A 17,956-nucleotide genomic window follows, 5' to 3' on the forward strand; every position below is an offset into this window, starting at 1 on the left:
TAGTTTCTGTAACAGAGATGATATTGAGGTGTTTGTATTATTTTTGTTCTGATTTCAACAGGAAATCAGAATTTTCAGATGATGTTGATACAGTGTACATGGAAATAGCAAAAATGTGAACAGACTTGGGAAGAAATCAAAAATATGCAAATCAAATCTGCAGAATATTATGCCTGTGCACTATTCAAGGCTTGGTACAGGCAGCCTGCAAAGAAATAATGAATAGATTATAAATATTCCATCAATCAACCACCAGAAGTACACAATGAGGTAATGGCCACATTTCTTTCAATACAAGTAAAATTTTTTATTCATTATTATACAAAAGCTTGCACTAAAGAAAAGGGTACATGCTGTTGAAGAGTTAGCAAAAAGAAGAAAATATTTACAACTATAGATATATTACATTATATATACACACCATGTCAATATGGCTTATCTGTATGCATAAATTACAAAATTTGATCATTGTACGCGCAGTTGAACAAATTTGATTATGTGTACAATTCACAAAAAAAAAGATTATGCACATACATGAAATACACTTGGGAAGCTACTCTACTCCTTTTTTTTTTCCCACCTAGGGAAGATATTTGAGGCATCAAACAATTTCTGCTACTAACAGGCCATCTACAACTTGAACTACAAAGTACATGTAGTTATGATGAATTTTGTGCTGACAGTGTCTAGAAATTGTACCTCGATTTGTATGTTCCTAAGTATGCTTGCGTGACATCACTTTTCTTCGAATATTTCAACACTGCAGAATGTACTGTATTTAAAACATGTTGACCACACAAATTGTTTTTGAACATTTCAAATGTTCATTGCTCAAGGTTAAATGTATTCAACACCAACAGGCATACCTTGGAACTACTTAGCAATCAATGCATGACAAATATTTTATTTCACTGTCAGCAGACGAGTATACTACAGTATCTTTAGTTTACTATTGAAGCTAAACAAAGGAGATAAGGTGTTTATAACTCAAGTACCTTACAAGTAAAAAAAAAAAACTGCACGAGGGACAAGTCCAGCAAATGATGGCAGACATTTGATATTAAGCAGAATTTGCCTCGGTTAGAGCAGGGCTGCACACTAGCCCATTTTTTTCTACTGGTACGACCTGTCTGTTGGACCAGTACGTATCCGTAGTACGGACTCATTTTGCTACAACACGCATTTCCCATAGACCCCTGCCTGAGTTTACTCGGGACTCGTCCTCAACGGGTTAAAACCGGTCCATTCCTGAAAAAAATTACTGGTCCGACAGTGATTTTCACTGGTCAGGAACTGTCGGACCAGTGCCAGTGTGCAGCATTGGTTAGAGAGAGAAAGAGAGAAAGAGGGATAGAGAAGACAATCAAATTAAATGAGTGAATTGAAAACAAGGTCCTGTCTCAAACTAAACCCTACTTCATGAAGATATTATACAGTGGAACCTCGTTATAACGAGGTCGGACATACAGCAATTAGATATAAGGAGATAATTTGCAGGTCCAAATCTGTTTATATATTTCTTTTGCTTTGTCTTAATCCCTGATATAACAAGAAATCTTATACAATGGGAAATTCCAGTGGTCCCAAACAACTTGTTATAATGAGGTTCCCTGTACCACATTTCCAATACTGTATACACCACATATTTTGCAAGGTTTTTATCCGAGTCAAATGCTGCTCATGGATAATATGTGAAAATATTTACTCTGATTCCGACATGAATGCAAGGTGCACAATAGCATATCTCTGTTCATTATTGTACTCCGCGATCACAAATTATACAATCACTTCAAATAATGTCAGGGCATCCTGTTTAAAAAAAGAAAAGAAAATAGACTCGCTAAATATAAATGGCATATCAAAGGAGTTTTTACTGGGTCCCCACGGGTTAGCTTTAGAAGAAGACTCTACTTGAGTTATAAGTCAAGATGATTGCATGCAATGGATCAGTTTATGTTTGGAATGGCCCCAAATACATAGCAAGAATAGTACCATTGCACACAGAAGCCTGGTGGAACCAGTGCAAACTCTTTGGAAATCGTGAATACCACAACATAGGGATGAGATATTAACCATTAAGACTCTATATGCACCAATTCATTCTGTAAAACACAATATATTCGCGGCATGAATTTTTCGCGAATTCGAGCCGACGGTCATTTTTGCGGCATGAAATTTTCGCGAACTGCCACTGGCAAGAACTTCGCGTGCATTTTAATTTCGCGAATCTTGGTGCTCGTGAAATTTGCGAAATTAAAATGCACGCGAACATCCCTCGTTTTACAGTAATTCATAAAAAACATAATAAGTTAACTACATGTGACTCACAAACATAATATCCTGTCACCAGTATTGTAACAATTCCACACTACAAATAACTAAGATTATGTGACTACAAGAGGCAAGTATCATTGCTATTCATGAACTTTTAAAAGCATGTTTGCCATATTGTTGAATTTGCAGATACCTACTAACCCAGCGATCAACCACTGCATCATAGATAGACGAGATAAACCTTGGCACAAAAAATGGTGCTGCACCCGTACCTACTTACATTGCTTTTAAGAAAACAAAAAGTCTTATCATCATATTTTGACCATAAAGCAGAACAGTCCTCATATATATTTATCTTTGACCAAGCTTTTGTGATCAGTGATAACTGTCTTCAAGAATATCTTAATGGATCACAAATTTATGTAACAAAGGACTGACTGAATTTTCACTGGACTACAGGAAATATTTGCTCAGACACTCAGTCACACAAGATTTCATTTCATCCACACTACACCCTGGTCAAGATGTATCTATCTGCATTTGAAGAAAAAGCCAGTAATGCATCTTCCTTTGTTGCTGAATGAGTGAATGTGTCATATACTTTACGTACATACTACTACTAGTATTTGATTCCTGCAATTTTTCCCCTACAAATACCATCATTTCAGTTTTGCTTGGATCAAGTGCAGGCATTTCATGATTAAATAGGGAGTTATTCTAAAAAGCTGAACGTGTAAGTTTCTCTACAATTTACAAGTAACTATAAAACTTGGCAGAACTTGCAAATTTGTCTTGAAACTGAACATGTATTCCTGGTAAGATCCATCCAATAGATGAAATTTCTTATCTATTCTTCTTCTCTATTTTTTTTTTTTTAAACACATCTAGTCACAGTAAAAAACAACTACACAATTATCAATTTATTCCCAGCGTTGCACAGTTCATCTCTAAATGAGTGCAACGCCAAGGGAACATATCAATGGCACGTGAGGGTGACGTCTTGAAATCGCCCACCTACATCAAGGTTTTTAGCTGCAGCGAAGAACATGTGGGATCACGCATCATCTGAGTGTCTTGATCCCAAGCCAGAAGTGATCAGCAGATGGGTTTTCACCCATCATCGATCACTTCCCGGCAGTCAGCTCCGACTGCATCTCTCAAGTCTGGCGAAAGTCGCCGTTCCCGAATTTTGCCCCGCGATTGGCACAGATGTCGGCTCGCGTTCCTGGAGGAAACCTATCGGGCGGCCACCGCCGTTGGTGCAGCCGTCGTCGTTGTCTTCGTGGTGGCGCTGCCCGGCTTCTTGGTGGTCATCTTCTGTACCATGGTGAGGGCGTAGTCCAGTCGGGTGTTGAGGTCGCCCGTGCAGCCATGCTTCTCGAGGAGGTTGAGGCGGTAGGTGCGGAAGTTGCGCTTCTGGTCGATGTATGTGACCGCGCCCATCAGCGGGCAGAGGATGATCTTCGTGTGGTCCTCAAAGAAGTTGATCTGAAAAGGTGATTTAGGTATTAGCAGTCAGGAATGTCCAATGAAACTGTGATTCTACAATGTCAACAATATCAATCAAAAAAAGAAGTCTCGCCCTTCAAAGTGAATACAGTGCACTCCCGTTATAACGAAATGCTCGGGACCGGCAGTTTTCTTTCGTTATAACGAAATTTCGTTGTAACCGAACAAATACAATATATAACGAAAACAAGGAAGCCACGCATATATGATAATCTGTTTGTTAAATACTCGTCATACTAAAGCTATATGTGAACAATAAAACAAATTGTTAATCAATTTCAGATTATTGTATAATTATACAATAACGCGTGTTCCCCTTGGAAACTCTGCGTGACACACCAAGCGAACACACAGTGATGTGACGCGTTCGCGCACGCAGAGACGCTGTAAATGCCTTGTTCCGCTATACGTATTTTTGAAAGCGATTCGCATTTCGTTATAACGGAGCACATTTCTTTTGTTTTTCTTTGTCAGTGGTGCTCGGAAAAAGACTTCGTTATAACGAATATTTCGCTATAACCGTGTTCGTTATAAGAGAATTTTGTACCATAGACTTTTATAGCGATAATTTTGGGACCAGAAGTTTTACTTCGTTATAACGAAATTTCGTTATAACCGTGTTCGTTGTAACGGGAGTGCACTGTAGTTTCACTGTGTTACAGACACAACACATGAAAAGAATCCCTCGATCATGATCACTATGCAGTGGATACTCCCTATTAAGGAGGTCTAATATTCAAAGCCCTCTTACACAAGGATGGTTTTGCAGATCCCATATTAAGTTCCCTTGTTATAACAAGGTTTCCAGTATCACCTACAGATACATTCACACATATCACACTTTAACCCGTTGAGGACGGGCTGATTTTGCTACAACAAATGGTTGCAAATAGTTGGCAAATCCATGTATTTCTAGCACATGTAGCACACTGTGGTACTTGTATAGAAAAACTGAAGTTACAACCAAAAGCAGGGATCATGCAAAGTTAATTTCATCGAGGTGCAACACAAATGCATCATTTCATCACCAAAATAATCTCACTTGTGGGAAAAATGATGAAAAATCTAGTGTTACATACTGTAGTGGTAGAGTGGGACTATAATAAGCCTGTCAGTAAACTCACCTGGAGTGTGCCGTTGCTGAGATGGAGAATGATGGCGCTCTTCGTTCTGAACCATGTTTGTAGGAAGGGAAGTCTCGCCATGCTGTCTGACTCGCGAGGCGTCATAGCAGCTCCAGCCTGCCATGAGAAGAGATCATGATACATTGTAGATTTTTTTTTTTCCCAGTGATGGCACTCTATATACCTTCTTTTATGCCTCTTCTTTATCGTGTGAGTGTGGATTCCTATCAAAGTATTAAGAACTTATTACAATCAATGCCTGAAACAATTTCTTATCAACTCTTTTGTGGTTCCACACAATTCTGTCACTAAGCCTAAAAGTTCTTTAAAGTGATCCACTTTTTGGAGGCTAAGTGTCAGTGAACTTCAGTGTTTGCAGACCCACATTAATTTTCTTGCCATGTTTTATTAGCCAAGGGCAGCACAAAATGCCCATCAAGTTTTCACACAATAAATTGAATTCCAATGTTTACACAGTATACATAAGAAATAAACTTTCAACATGTCTCAAGCTAGACAGGAAAAGTCGCAACTTTTTTCTCATTCTGGGTTGTCACTGCGCGTAATTATGATCGACAGCGAATGAGCTAGTGCTTGCTGAAAGCTTCTATTTCAAGATGAAGCCATAGCTGTTTCCCCTCATACCTTGAGTAGATGTTCACTCATGTAGTTCCTAAAGTATCTCAGCAGGGTGACCTTCTTGTGCAGGCCAGGAGTGTAGGCCTCCAGGCGGCAGTACTTCTCATTCCCGTCACGCTCTATGTACTCCAGAGTGCTGGTGATAACGATGAAAAGCAAAAGCAAAGATGAGACAAATGCAAAATATACAATTCGTATTTTCAAGTGCATCCCATCACACTCTATATACTCAAGCGTGTTTGTGAATAGAAAAACAATAAATACAAAGCAAAAACAAAACTGAGACGAGGCAATTGTTAAATACACAAGTCATATTTACAAGTGCAAACTGACACAAGTTCTGAAGTTGCTTCAATGGCATTCTGTGGTGCCAAGCTTGAAATTCAATAAATACAAACACTTTACATACCCCAAAGTATGAGTTCAAGTTACAGCTCTATAAGTTCATTACCACACACATGGTTAACTAGGAAGAGGAAGAAGAAAAACAAATAAGAAAAGGGACTTACTCTCCATTGGCATGGAGAAGAAGTCTGGTGGAGTCGTTGAAGAGTACGCCCACGCTGCCATCACACAGCTGGTATCCCAGCCCGTACTTGTCTGAGTAGTCCACCCACTTGCTGACCCAGAGGATGGGGATGGCAGCAGGGTCCTCTGCCTCGTCTGATGGGAGCAATATCATAGCCAACATGTGAGGGTTAACTACTTGATCACCAACAATGTTTTAGGAGGGGAGGGGTGGGGTGGGGTGGGTGGTGGTGTCACTGACAGTGAACTTGAGGTACCGGTACCTGTCTTCTTAATCACCAGCAATGTTTTTGGAGGGGAGAGGTGGGGTGAGGTAGGTGGTTTTGTCACAGTGAACATGAGGTATAACTTTTTAATCACCAGCAATGTTTTTGGAGGGGAGGAGAGGGGAGGGGAGGGGAGGGGAGGGGAGGGGGAGGGGAGGGGGGGGGGAGGGGGAGGGGAGGTGTTACCCTGTTACAGTGAACATGAGGTATAACTTTTTAATCACCAGCAATGTTTTTGGAGGGGAGTGGAGGGAAAGGGTGGGATAGGTGGTCGTGTCACAGTGAACGTGTACCAAAGGTAATTAATATACCTTCTCGGCCACCAGCAATGCTTTTTGGAGGGGAGGAGCGGGGGGTTGGGTAGGTGGCAGTATCCCAGTGAACATGAATCAACCCTCCCCCGGCCACAGAACACCCAAAACAAGCCCGGCCTGGTTAGGGTTAAACTCTTGATAATTAGAAATGCTTTATAAAGGGAGGGGACAGACATGGTAGGTGCAGGTGTTGGTACCATAGCCAACATAATTTCAAAATACATGTAAGTTTACCATGGAAGTATAATTCTGTAGTTGGCAGCCCTCCTAAGTTCTCAAGCAGGGAGACCTCTGCAGAATTAGAGAGAAGAGGTTTTGGGTATTGAGTAATCCTTATCATGAAAGAGGACCAAAACTGTACAGTATCTCACCCATGCGTATGAGGGACCTGGCACTGGGCTTGGCCTGGTGGAGGGCAGAGAGGTGTGTCAGTAGGCCAGCCAGGTGCTCCTCCTTGGGGGATGGGTTGGACCGGGCCTGGTGGTGGTTCTCCTTCAGCTCCCCCTGGCCCTTGCGGAACGGCTTGCCGCCCTCTTCTTGTGAGGGGGGCTTGTTCTCATCTGTGGAAAAAAATCAGGAAATTAAGGGGAAAGTCATATTTTCGCGCCAGTGGTGGATGTGCATGCATTTTGTCATCTACAAACCATACAAAGGCTGGGGGCGGGCAGAGTCTGCCCAACCTGTACACAGATTTTCTGTAATCACTTCCAAACCGCAAAATATGAGCCTTGGCATAGGTGAGCCTATAAGTCTTATAAATATATATATCTTCTGATACTACATTAGAAACCTTGGATTGATGGTTATCAAGCCAAGGGGGATTTTACAGTCGCACCTACCCCCAAAATAAATTTCCAATCAGATGTTTCTAGTTTATCAAGTAGCATGGAATTCTAAAGAGGAACTATAATTACAATCACTCTTTTATGAATGTGAGTTTCTTATCCAATCATACTAAGTATGATTGAATATTTGCATTTTGCACAAGTCCTCACGGTCAAGTTGGCAAGGTCACAGTGAATTGTACATTATTATTTTTGTTTAAAACCTGATGAGATATATTAAAAATTGCGCAAAATGATTCAAATGCAAATTTTTGGTCAAAATATCAAACTCACATATAAATCTACAAAACTGATTATTAGAAAACCAATTACATTGTACACAGTCGAGTAGACTACATTCGAGCATCCAGATGAAGAAACCTGAGATATTAGGTAATTATTATCTGATATTGCTCTGTAATAGAGTGGTATTGCCCGGATACAAATCTCACCTTGACAGTTGACATCCAGGAGAGGTCTCCTGCTTGACGTGACCGAGACCTGGAAGCGGGGCGCCATCGTGAGGCAGGTTGTGGGAAGCTGCGGGGGCAGGTAGCCCGAAGTGAAGAAAGGGTCCTCCAAGAGGTGCTCAATGGTGGGACGTTGGGACGGGTCATTCTGTGCAAACAGAAGCAAATATATATGCAAAAAGACCTTATAGTTTTGGAAAAAATTTGGAGGGCATGAATAATTTTGATGAACCTGACTTTGATGTGAGAATTTTGGAAAATGATTGCATATTGTAGATTAAGAATAAAAGTATCTCTATTCACAATATACCGTACATATCTATTAGCCTAGATGATTTAGATAGTATTTGCTCACAAAACCAATGTGCCACTCATAACACAGTGATACATAAAATGCTAAAGATCCCAAAGACATTTTTAAACTTTTTTGATGAAGGACTCAGAAATTATGGGAATTCATATCTATTTCATTGGTTCTTTTTGTTTTGCCTTGTTTTTGTCTTTGGAAGAATTTTTTAGTATCTTCTTGTATTTTACATAAACCAAACGTGAAACAATATTTTTTCATTGTGTAAGATCCGATGGCCATCATAGAGGTGTTGACAGAATCCAGGGTACCTGCAAATGGAGGATAGCGATCTGTATTGCTTGTCATGCAACAGCTGGTGGATGTTGCAACTTGATTCAATTGACTTGCCTGGGAGACATCATCAGCACTAGCATTAAAAAAAGAAATAATTCCGTTGGAACGTTATGAAATAGAACTATTCCCACTTGCCCAAAATGACTTACCGAGTGAAGGCCAACAACTTCTAGTTGACAAAATAAACCACATCCCCTCTCACACAAACAAGAAGCTACAGTTTCCACACTACTGTAAAAGTGGATATTTTCGCGCGACTAATTTTTCGCGCTTGGCCGGGTAAGAAGAGTTTTGCGTGTTTTTAATTCCGCGGAATCAAGACATCACGCACAGGAACATATGGCAAGCAAAAATATTCGCATGCTTTTATTTTCGCGCTAGTTTCTGGTTGCGCGAAAATTTCAACACCACGAAAATTTCCACTTTTACAGTATATAAAATACAGTCAAACCTGCCTTAGCGGCCACCTCTCTATAGCGGCCACTGAAAAATCCCCCGAGAGAAAAGCCATGTTAACCCTAAAAGGGCCGGGGGGGGGGGGGGGGGGGGGGGGGGGCGGAATCCGCCTCCCCCTCGACGTTTCGCGCTATTATTCTGTAACGCGAGAAGGCCTCATCGCGAGGCTTCTTGACTTTCTTCGTTCAAGTCTCGCGCAACTTTTGAGACCAAATTTGCAACGTCCGCGCATACTTTTGCGAAGCCACGCCCATTTTTGTAACGGAATGTCGCTCCAAAACGGGCACAATTTTGTGATTTTGTGTACATTTCCTATGGAAAACAAGTGCTCTGTCATGAAAGGCATAAAAACCTGATTATTTTTACAATTAATCACTTTCATTGATTAATTTTGAGCTAATTATGGTAGAAAAGTGGTCAGTGACAATTTCCAATGAAAAAACAAAGAAAAAACAAAAGTTGAAAAACAAAGAAATACATAAGAAATTCTGAAAACAATAAATACAGAAGAATTGAAATGAGTTTTGGAAGTTTTTGTGATGTACAATTGTTGAATATGCTAAAACAGATTTACAGATCAAAAATTAGACTCTCAATGCTTTTAATTAAGCTAAAATATCACCTTGAGCTTAATTTGCATAATTAATTAATTAAAATTAGAAATTGATTGTTTCAAAAAATCTTATGACACAATCTTGTAGATTATGACGCGGGTCTCACGCATGCAAAATTTCATCGCGATCGCACCACCGATGGCCGAGATCTCGGGGGGGGGGGGGGGGGGGGGGGGGGGGGGGGGGGGGGGGGGGGGGGGGGCGGAATCTGCCCCCCCCCCCCCCCCCCCCGGTCTGAGCATAGCCAAAAAAGCCCGGCCCCTTTAGGGTTAAAGACCCTGTGTATAGCGGCCACCTGTCTAACGCGGCTAGCGGCCACAAATTTTGTTTCCCGTGGTAGATTTTAACCTGTCTAGCCAAAAACCTGATGGAGCCGTAGCCGAGCTGATAATTCAGCGTGTTTTTCTGCTTTTTATCCGTGCCAGTCATTCCTGGGCAACGTTCAGTAATCGCCACCGTTGCATTCATCACTTATTCAGTCCCAATAATGCACTAGTGTTAAGTTTTCTTCATGACTGTGCACATGCTACGGTACTGTGCAACAATTTCATAAACACCGGCATTGTTTTATGCATGATACACACGTGTGCATACGTACACACATACATGTACATGTAAGTGTTTATAGATGCATACAACGATGATACATGTACATAGGCAATGTACACAAAGTTGGATTACCTGTCTATAGCGGCCACCTGTCTATAACGGCCACTTTTTCCGTATCCCTTGGGTGGCCGCTATAGACAGGTTTGACTGTACATTGTAAGTGGGTTTGTAAAACTTGTAGCATTGTGTCTGCGATAAATGGGATTCCAAGTTTTCTTATGTTATCCAACCTACCCTTAGAAGCTTTTGGATGAGGGTCCTTGCTGGGGAGCTGATGGAGGAAGGTATCCTGTACTCGTTTCTCTTGATCCTCATGTATGTATCCTTGAGGCTCTGGGTCTCAAAGGGGGGCTTACCCACCAACATGGTGTACCTGTACAGAAATACCAGTACATATTGGGAAAAGATATGTTTTTGTGACTTTTTTTTTATGGACACACAACATTTGGTATATTAACCCTAACTAGGCCGGGCTATTAAGGTACAGTAGATGAGCCCGGGGGGCCTCCCAGGTCCCCCTCCAGATCTCGGCCGCGCGTTCGCGATGAAACTTGGCACACACATTACCTATGAGGTAATCTAAAGTACCATGAAATTAATTCTTCAAAAAAATTATCATTTACGCTGAATTATGCTAATTTATGCATAATGATGCATGAAATCACACATTTTGGTATAAATCACTAAATAAAGCTCAAAACAGGCACATTTTTTGTGTAAATATTCTTTTTAGTGTCCTTAGCAAATGTAAGAGAAAAAAAATTGTGGCATCAGAAAAATTTCTTAAGTATTTAATTGTTTTTTGAATTTCTTTATGTACTTCTGTTTTTTCGACTTTATGTTTTTCATTGTTTTCTTGATGAAATTTGTCCGCAACACTGTTCCGAACAAGAAAATATGTTTTTAATTGATTTTGATCTAACAAAACCCCAAAATAATCATGCTTTTATGAAATTTGTCTGTAAGCACAGTTTGCATATTGAAATTGTACACAAATTCACGTTTTTTAGCAATTTTTGTTCTGACATGCACGTACACATTTATGCGCAACTTCGGAACCACGAGCCCGGGTATCACAAATTTAGTGTCAAAAGATGCGGGAGACTCATGAAAGTCATGAAACATCGCGGCGATAGCTTTTCGCGATAGCGATACATCGCGCGGAACATCGGGAGGGGGCTCGGAAGCCCCCCCTGGCCTAGTTAGTTTTAATGGCTACCAACATGTTTACATCAAAATCAGTGTGTGAGTGTACAAAGAGCAAACAAAGCGATTCTTGCATGTTGAATACTTGCATTTCAGTGGCCACAAATAATTCCCAAAGAGTAAGGCTCTTTATTTTTATACATAATGTAGTTTCTTCATTTCCTTGGGCCATATTGATTTTGACATGAAAGTACAGTTGAACCTCTCTTATCCGGCCTCCCTTTATCCGGATCTCTCTATTATACGGATGCAATCTCGCCGTGATTTTTTTTATTTTTTTATTTTTTAATAATTACGGGAGGAAAGGGGGATTCCCAACTCCTTGAGAACTCCTACACAAACACACATGAATTACATATTACTTCCAACATACACCTCTATTTTGGGATCTGTTACTGAGTGTAACAATGAAAAGGTTGCAGTATACACATTACTACATGTGGTACTACAATGGGCTACATCAGTACATGTGTATGTATACAGTGTATGTACATGTATAAAGCACTGAGTCTCCCGTATCCGGCCAAATCCCTTATCCGGATGAGCCCCGGTCCCGACTTGTCCGGATACGAGAGGTTCAACTGTATTGATTCTGATGCAATGATGTTGCTAAAGAATCACAGAAAAAGAAAACAAAGAAAAAACTTTCTGATCTTTTGTCAAGTTCTTTCATGCTCTCTGTGCAACATTGAAATGACCGACAAAATTAACTCAACATGCAATTCAATTCAAACTTGAGACCATGCAAGGAGAGCTGAGTAAGAGAATTGGTTATTGAGTATTGACATTCAACTTACATTATACAACCAAGAGACCAAATGTCTACTTCATAGCTGTGACCTTTCTTTGACAGAACTTCTGGGGCGATGTAGTTTGGTGTTCCACACAGAGTCCTGGAAAATGAGGTGAGAAAAAGGAAAATGAGAAACGGTAAAGTTGAAACTTGAAAGTGTCATATCCAAGTACCAATCAATACATTTACAAATCATTCATTGCATGGTGAGATTTATTTTGCCAATTTTTTTATATATTTTTTTTTTAAACAGTTTGATTTATAAGTGCCTCCGGTGACACTAAGTGGCAGAGGCATGAAGTATAGCTTCAAGAATAAAACTTTTTGTTACATGACGAACATTATTCTGTTCTTGGGGACAGGCAGATGTCTTTAGTTAGATCGAAATTTCGTTATCAGAACAAATAAACAATGAAATAACACAGAGCGGCAGCCCATACTGTAATTTTGCGACCTGGATTTCTTTTTGCTGTAACTAGAATTTCGTTATAACCCTGCTCGTTATAATGGGAGTGCACTGTATACAATCCATATGCCTGCACAAACACTGGCAGCTGATGTGTCCCGCGCAGAAGACCAAGCGTGCTTACTTCTTGCGTTCACCGATGTAGTCCACCTTGGTGGCCAGACCAAAGTCTCCGATCTTGATCTCCATGTTGTCGTTGATGAAGAGGTTGCCCAGCTTGAGGTCGCGGTGGATGACCTTGGTCTTGTTGAGGTACTGCACACCAAGGATGCACTGCCTCATAAAGTAGCGTGTCTCCGGCTCAGTGATGGCGTGGCGACGCTTGTGGAGCTCCATCAAAGACTAGGTTTGTGGGTAGTAAGGGAGAAACAGCTTTTAAAGGGTGTGTACAGTTCTGGTTGAGGTGAGGATTTAGCTTTTAACATTTTGCGGGATATTCAGAAACCACCCTATGAGATGTCAAAGAGCATGCAATTCTAAGGGGTATCAAAAGTTTATATATTTGATGAAAATCAGTTTTGAAATGGCTGCGATATCCAAAAACAAGGTGAGTCAAAGAGATCCTAATAAAAGGCGTGGCCTGTCGCCTTTATTACTATCACTTTTTTTTGGATATCTCAGCCATTTGAAAACCAATTTTCATCAAACAAACAAACGTTGAATAATTCTTAAAATTATGCTCTTTCATAATGAGGTTTCTCCTTATCTCACTTACTAATGTTATAAACCTGAATGCCCACCTCAACCAGTAGTGTACAGTCCCTACGTATGTAACTCAAAGCCACACACCCTACCCCAATGTTTTTCTTTTTATTTCTTTTGTTTTAACAAAAAAGGGGGCGCTCGGTGAACTCCCCCCTGGATCCGCCACAGCTGGAATGCACAAGGATCAGGGCATAGCTCAGCTACATGTATATTCAAGTAATGTAGCAATGTAATTCCATTACAATACTAACGGTACTTGTGCCTGTAGAGAATTTCTGAATGCTTTCTTCTTTATTAATTATAATACTTCATTGAACATCCAGTCATGCATTCTTACAATGTATGTGAAGTTGCTACGTCATCATCCTTATTCATTGTGCTCTGTTATGAGTTTTGAAAACATTCACTATGGTGTTCCTTGATATGCCAATCACTATACAGTATATTCAGAAACTCTGTACCCAGTATAACCAATACATATCATGTTCAAATGCAAAAATCATTAAGTAATCTGGAGGTCTCCTGTATTTCCTTTATCTTCTGCAGGGCATTTCATCGAGTGTTTTGTCAGTAATTTTCAGTGATCAATTTTCTTTCAGCCAATCAGAAGCAAAGATTTCAGCAACTTAAAAAATGAATGATGCAGCCTGGGATACTTACCCTCCGTCTGCAGAGTTCAAGCAGGACATAGACATTGTCCTTGTCCTCAAAGAAGCTGTGGAACCCAACAATATGTTTGTGGTTCAAGCTGCGGTGGATGTGAATCTCCATTGTCATCTACAACCACAAAAACAGGAAACAATAAAGTAATTGCAGAGTGCAGTGCATAGCAGATTCCACTAAAACAGTCATGACAGATCATATCAGTTTGATGCAAACATCCAGGCATTTATTGCGACTGGGGCAGTACAATTGTGCATGAAAAAAAAAATGACAATGTCAAGATTTTGTGTAGAAATTATTTATTTTGAGGCATTGACATCATCAACTCATTAATTTGCTTTAATTTAAAAATATCTTGACCATTGAAAGTGTGTAGTGAAAATTAACAATGTCAAAATTTCATAACTTCCCAAAACTGTAATTTTTTTTATCTAAAAAAAAAAAATCAAGTTTCACCAAGTTGTCCTTTTTACTTGGGTCCCTATTCAACTAAGTTTTTAACTGTTAATTCTAATAGATTCCCCTTTAAAAAGTTTTAACTAATAACATGTCCAAGCTATCTATAGGTTTGCCCCTTGTTTAAAATTTATTTGTGATGAAAGAATGTCAATATTTCACTTACTTTGTCTTTCTGATGTGGCTTAACCAGCAGTGCCTTGGAGACAACCTTGCCAGCATAGATAGCCTTGGTGGCATCATCAATGAGTTCATAGCACTTGGCGAATCCTCCCTACAAGCAACAAACAACAATAATGGTGTCAACAAGTTCTCAATGTCCAGGGGACATTCAACATTTCGTGAATATCAAAAATCAGGAAGGCTCCACACAGCAATTGTGAGATATACCAGGTAGACCATTCTAAAGCCTGTGCTAAGGTTCTATTAACGACTTGTTTCATACATTTAATGTCTCAATGGTAGGGTGTGATGATAAGACAAAAAATAAAAATCCTAGATGCTTTTTGCAGACACACACACAAAAATAGATAAAGGGGAAATTACAGTTTACAGAAGATCAATGCAAGTGACAATCATAGTGTATTCATACCAGGCAAAACTGTAAATCCAAACTGTGTCCTACCATGCCAAACAAAAACCCCAAAAACAAACAATTTAAAACAAAACAAACAAAACAAAAAAACACACACACACACAAAAAAACAACCAACCAAACAAACGAAAACTGTTCAGTAACAAGATGATACAGATTATCTTGCCTTCTTTAATTTGTCTGACCGAATTTGAATATTGTAATCTAAAAAAAAAAAAAAAATAAAATAAAATACAAATATTAATAAATAGATGCTACGATGTAGGATAGGCCTGTAAACATCTTTCACTCCAAGCACTGCTCTCTATCTCATGCTCTGTAGAGTGTAGAACATCTAGGACCCTAGTTTTCTATCTTATTAATAGACAGAAAGGTCCGTCTGTCCGGAGGACTCTTTTATATTTTGCCATTAACGCTGTCCTCCATAAGGGATCCGTGAAGCCACACGCAGTCTCCGCGGAACATTCCCCGACGGACAGATACAGACCGATCTTTCAATCAAAGTTTTCTAGTGTAATTAGTAATGTAGTCTAGATGCTAAGTTTTACGTTTATCCTAGACAGAAAGATCCGTCTGTCCAGAGGAGTCTTATTTTATTTTTAAATTGGTGTTATCGCCCGATCTCCTCCGCTCCGTAGACATTGATGTACGATGTAGAATCTAGATAATCTATGAGGGTATCTAGACAATGTTTAAAGTATAGGAGGCCGAGGGGATCTGTGGCCGCAAAGCCAGACACAGTCTCCGTGGAACATATCCCCCGACTTGACCGAAAGATCAGTCTTTCAACTGGTCGTCGGGAATATGTTCCACGGAGACTGCGTCTGGCTTCACGGATCCCCTCCTCTACGGTGGAGAGCGATAACTGTCAAAAAAATAAAAGACTCCTCTGGACAGACGGATCTTTCTGTGTACCCGACGACCAGATACACTGTACAGACCGATCTTTCGCAAGTTTCAGTCACCGGTCAAGTTAGATGCAAGACGTAAAACATCTATTACAAAATTATTATCATTATAAATCATTAATATTCAAATCTATTATTAAAATAAACAATATTTACAGTAATATCTATTATTAATATTAAATTATCATCATTATAATCATTATTATCATATCTATCATTATCATTAATAAACGTAAGACATGTCATTCACTAGCCTATTTAGATTCTAACATTTACGTTAGGTCTACCTCTAGAGATCTACACATGTTAGGTATTCTAACACAGTCTTAATTTTTTTTTTTCTGGATAAGGCCTTGTGATGGTCGTGGTATTGCCACTGATTCCCAACACTTCCCAACACAAAAATTCTTTTAATTTTTTTTTCTTCAAAACGTTAGTTATAAGAACATGATTCCCCATCCTTTAACGTTAGTTCAAAATGTTAGTTATAAGAACATGATTCCCCATCCTTTAACGTTAGTTTATGGTTATTATTGCTACCATGTCCATGCCTCATCATCGATCATGAAACTGAGCCAATGACTGTGATGCACCCCAATTTTGCCCGGATTTTTTCGACTCTTCTCTTGTTAACTATCGTTAACATACTATCGTAACTAACTGTTAGATTAATCAGCAGTTGCGATCTTAACAAATTTAATTTTTGTAACGGTTAGAACCTAGAGGGAGACAAAGTGAACAAACTTGCACCTGAACCTTCACCCCTCTGAATAATATCTTTCTTTCATTTGATATGCCTAATTGCCTTGTCCGCCTTGGACTACTTAACCTAACAATGTCGGAATTTCGGAGCTTGGGTATTTGTTCCCTGTTCATCGTGTCACTGCCGGCCACCAGGGAGGATAGCCTGCGATGGTGGTAGTGTCGCTGCCTGGAAAGCAGTTAAGATGACAGGTTCGAGTCCCACTGCACTGGTTCCTTTTTCCGACATGTTTCTTAATTTACAGATCAGCAGTTGCGATATAAACAAATTTAATTTTTGTAGAGGGAGACAAAGTGAACAAACTTGCACCTGAACCTTCACCCCTCTGAATAATAAAATTTTATCTTTCTTTCAATTATGTACTAATAAATACTATCGTATCTAAACGTTAGACATGCTTCAAAAACATCTAGAATCTACCTCAAAAGCGTTGCCTTTGTACGAATAAATACACAATCAAACTTCGATCAGCAGATCAGTTCGAGTTGATCAGTGAATGATGATCAATGTGAGAAAATCCACCGTCCAGTGTTAGGTTTTTACCGTTTGCTTCACTGCTCACTAAACACTACATGCGTGCACAGTTCAACGCATTCATCTCACGATCACAATCACTTGCTTGCGTGACGTGAACATCAAACTTGAGTTGAAGAAACATGGCCTTACCTTGCCGAGAAATCTGCCTTTCGTGTATGTTTTTCCAGTTGATGGATCTGTAACAACATCTGGAACCTCTTTCACCCTCAGATCTTCTCTTCTTGATGACATGTTTGCGGATTATTACTCTAAAAACTGTAGAGAAATGCCGAAATCTTTTAGGAGTTTTGGTAGTACGACAGCTGATCAGTGCGATCGTTTGGCATCTGAATAGGAAATTGTTATCGGGAGGTTTCAAAAACAGCCGGTTTCGACTAGGTACTGAACGCTCATTGGCGGAGGGCACCGGAGACACGTTCCCGATGCGGGTCTCTGATTGGTCAATGCTACGAAACCCTTTAAACTCGTCAATTGTACATTTAAAAATGGCAGACCGATCACAGTCATGTTGAAGATAAACAAAACATTATGATAAAACCATAAACATACCCTCTCTTTGACCTTCTTATATAATTTAAATCGTAATTTGTTTTA

The 17,956-nt window shown here is 39.7% G+C and overlaps 1 protein-coding gene across 1 annotated transcript; it reads right to left on the reverse strand.

Moving 5' to 3' along the window:
• Positions 1–282: 282 nt before the first annotated feature.
• Positions 283–17,670, reverse strand: LOC140226217 (serine/threonine-protein kinase PLK1-like). The gene is made up of 12 exons (XM_072306705.1): positions 17,492–17,670; positions 14,726–14,833; positions 14,101–14,217; positions 12,860–13,077; positions 12,274–12,369; positions 10,505–10,643; positions 7,931–8,096; positions 7,026–7,214; positions 6,056–6,209; positions 5,553–5,682; positions 4,908–5,024; positions 283–3,762 (listed from the first exon to the last, which is right to left on the reverse strand). The coding sequence occupies exons 1-12, from the start codon at positions 17,591–17,593 to the stop codon at positions 3,511–3,513; spliced, it is 1,788 nt and encodes a 595-aa protein (XP_072162806.1). The 5' UTR covers positions 17,594–17,670; the 3' UTR covers positions 283–3,510.
• Between the last annotated feature and the right edge of the window lie 286 nt (positions 17,671–17,956).

Source organism: Diadema setosum, chromosome 3 (genome assembly GCF_964275005.1).
Source record: "Diadema setosum chromosome 3, eeDiaSeto1, whole genome shotgun sequence".
Taxonomy (NCBI): Eukaryota; Metazoa; Echinodermata; class Echinoidea; order Diadematoida; family Diadematidae; genus Diadema; species Diadema setosum.

What these genes read in the sequence shown, in the direction of transcription:
- LOC140226217 (XM_072306705.1), bottom strand. Translation starts at nt 17,593, where the DNA reads ATGTCATCAAGAAGAGAAGATCTGAGGGTGAAAGAGGTTCCAGATGTT. An exon ending in TTGAACTCTGCAGACGGAGG is followed by an intron (nt 13,078 to 14,100) that starts GTAAGTATCCCA and finishes CCACAAACCTAG; the next exon opens with TCTTTGATGGAGCTCCACAA. An exon ending in TGAGTGAACATCTACTCAAG is followed by an intron (nt 5,025 to 5,552) that starts GTATGAGGGGAA and finishes TTCTCATGGCAG; the next exon opens with GCTGGAGCTGCTATGACGCC.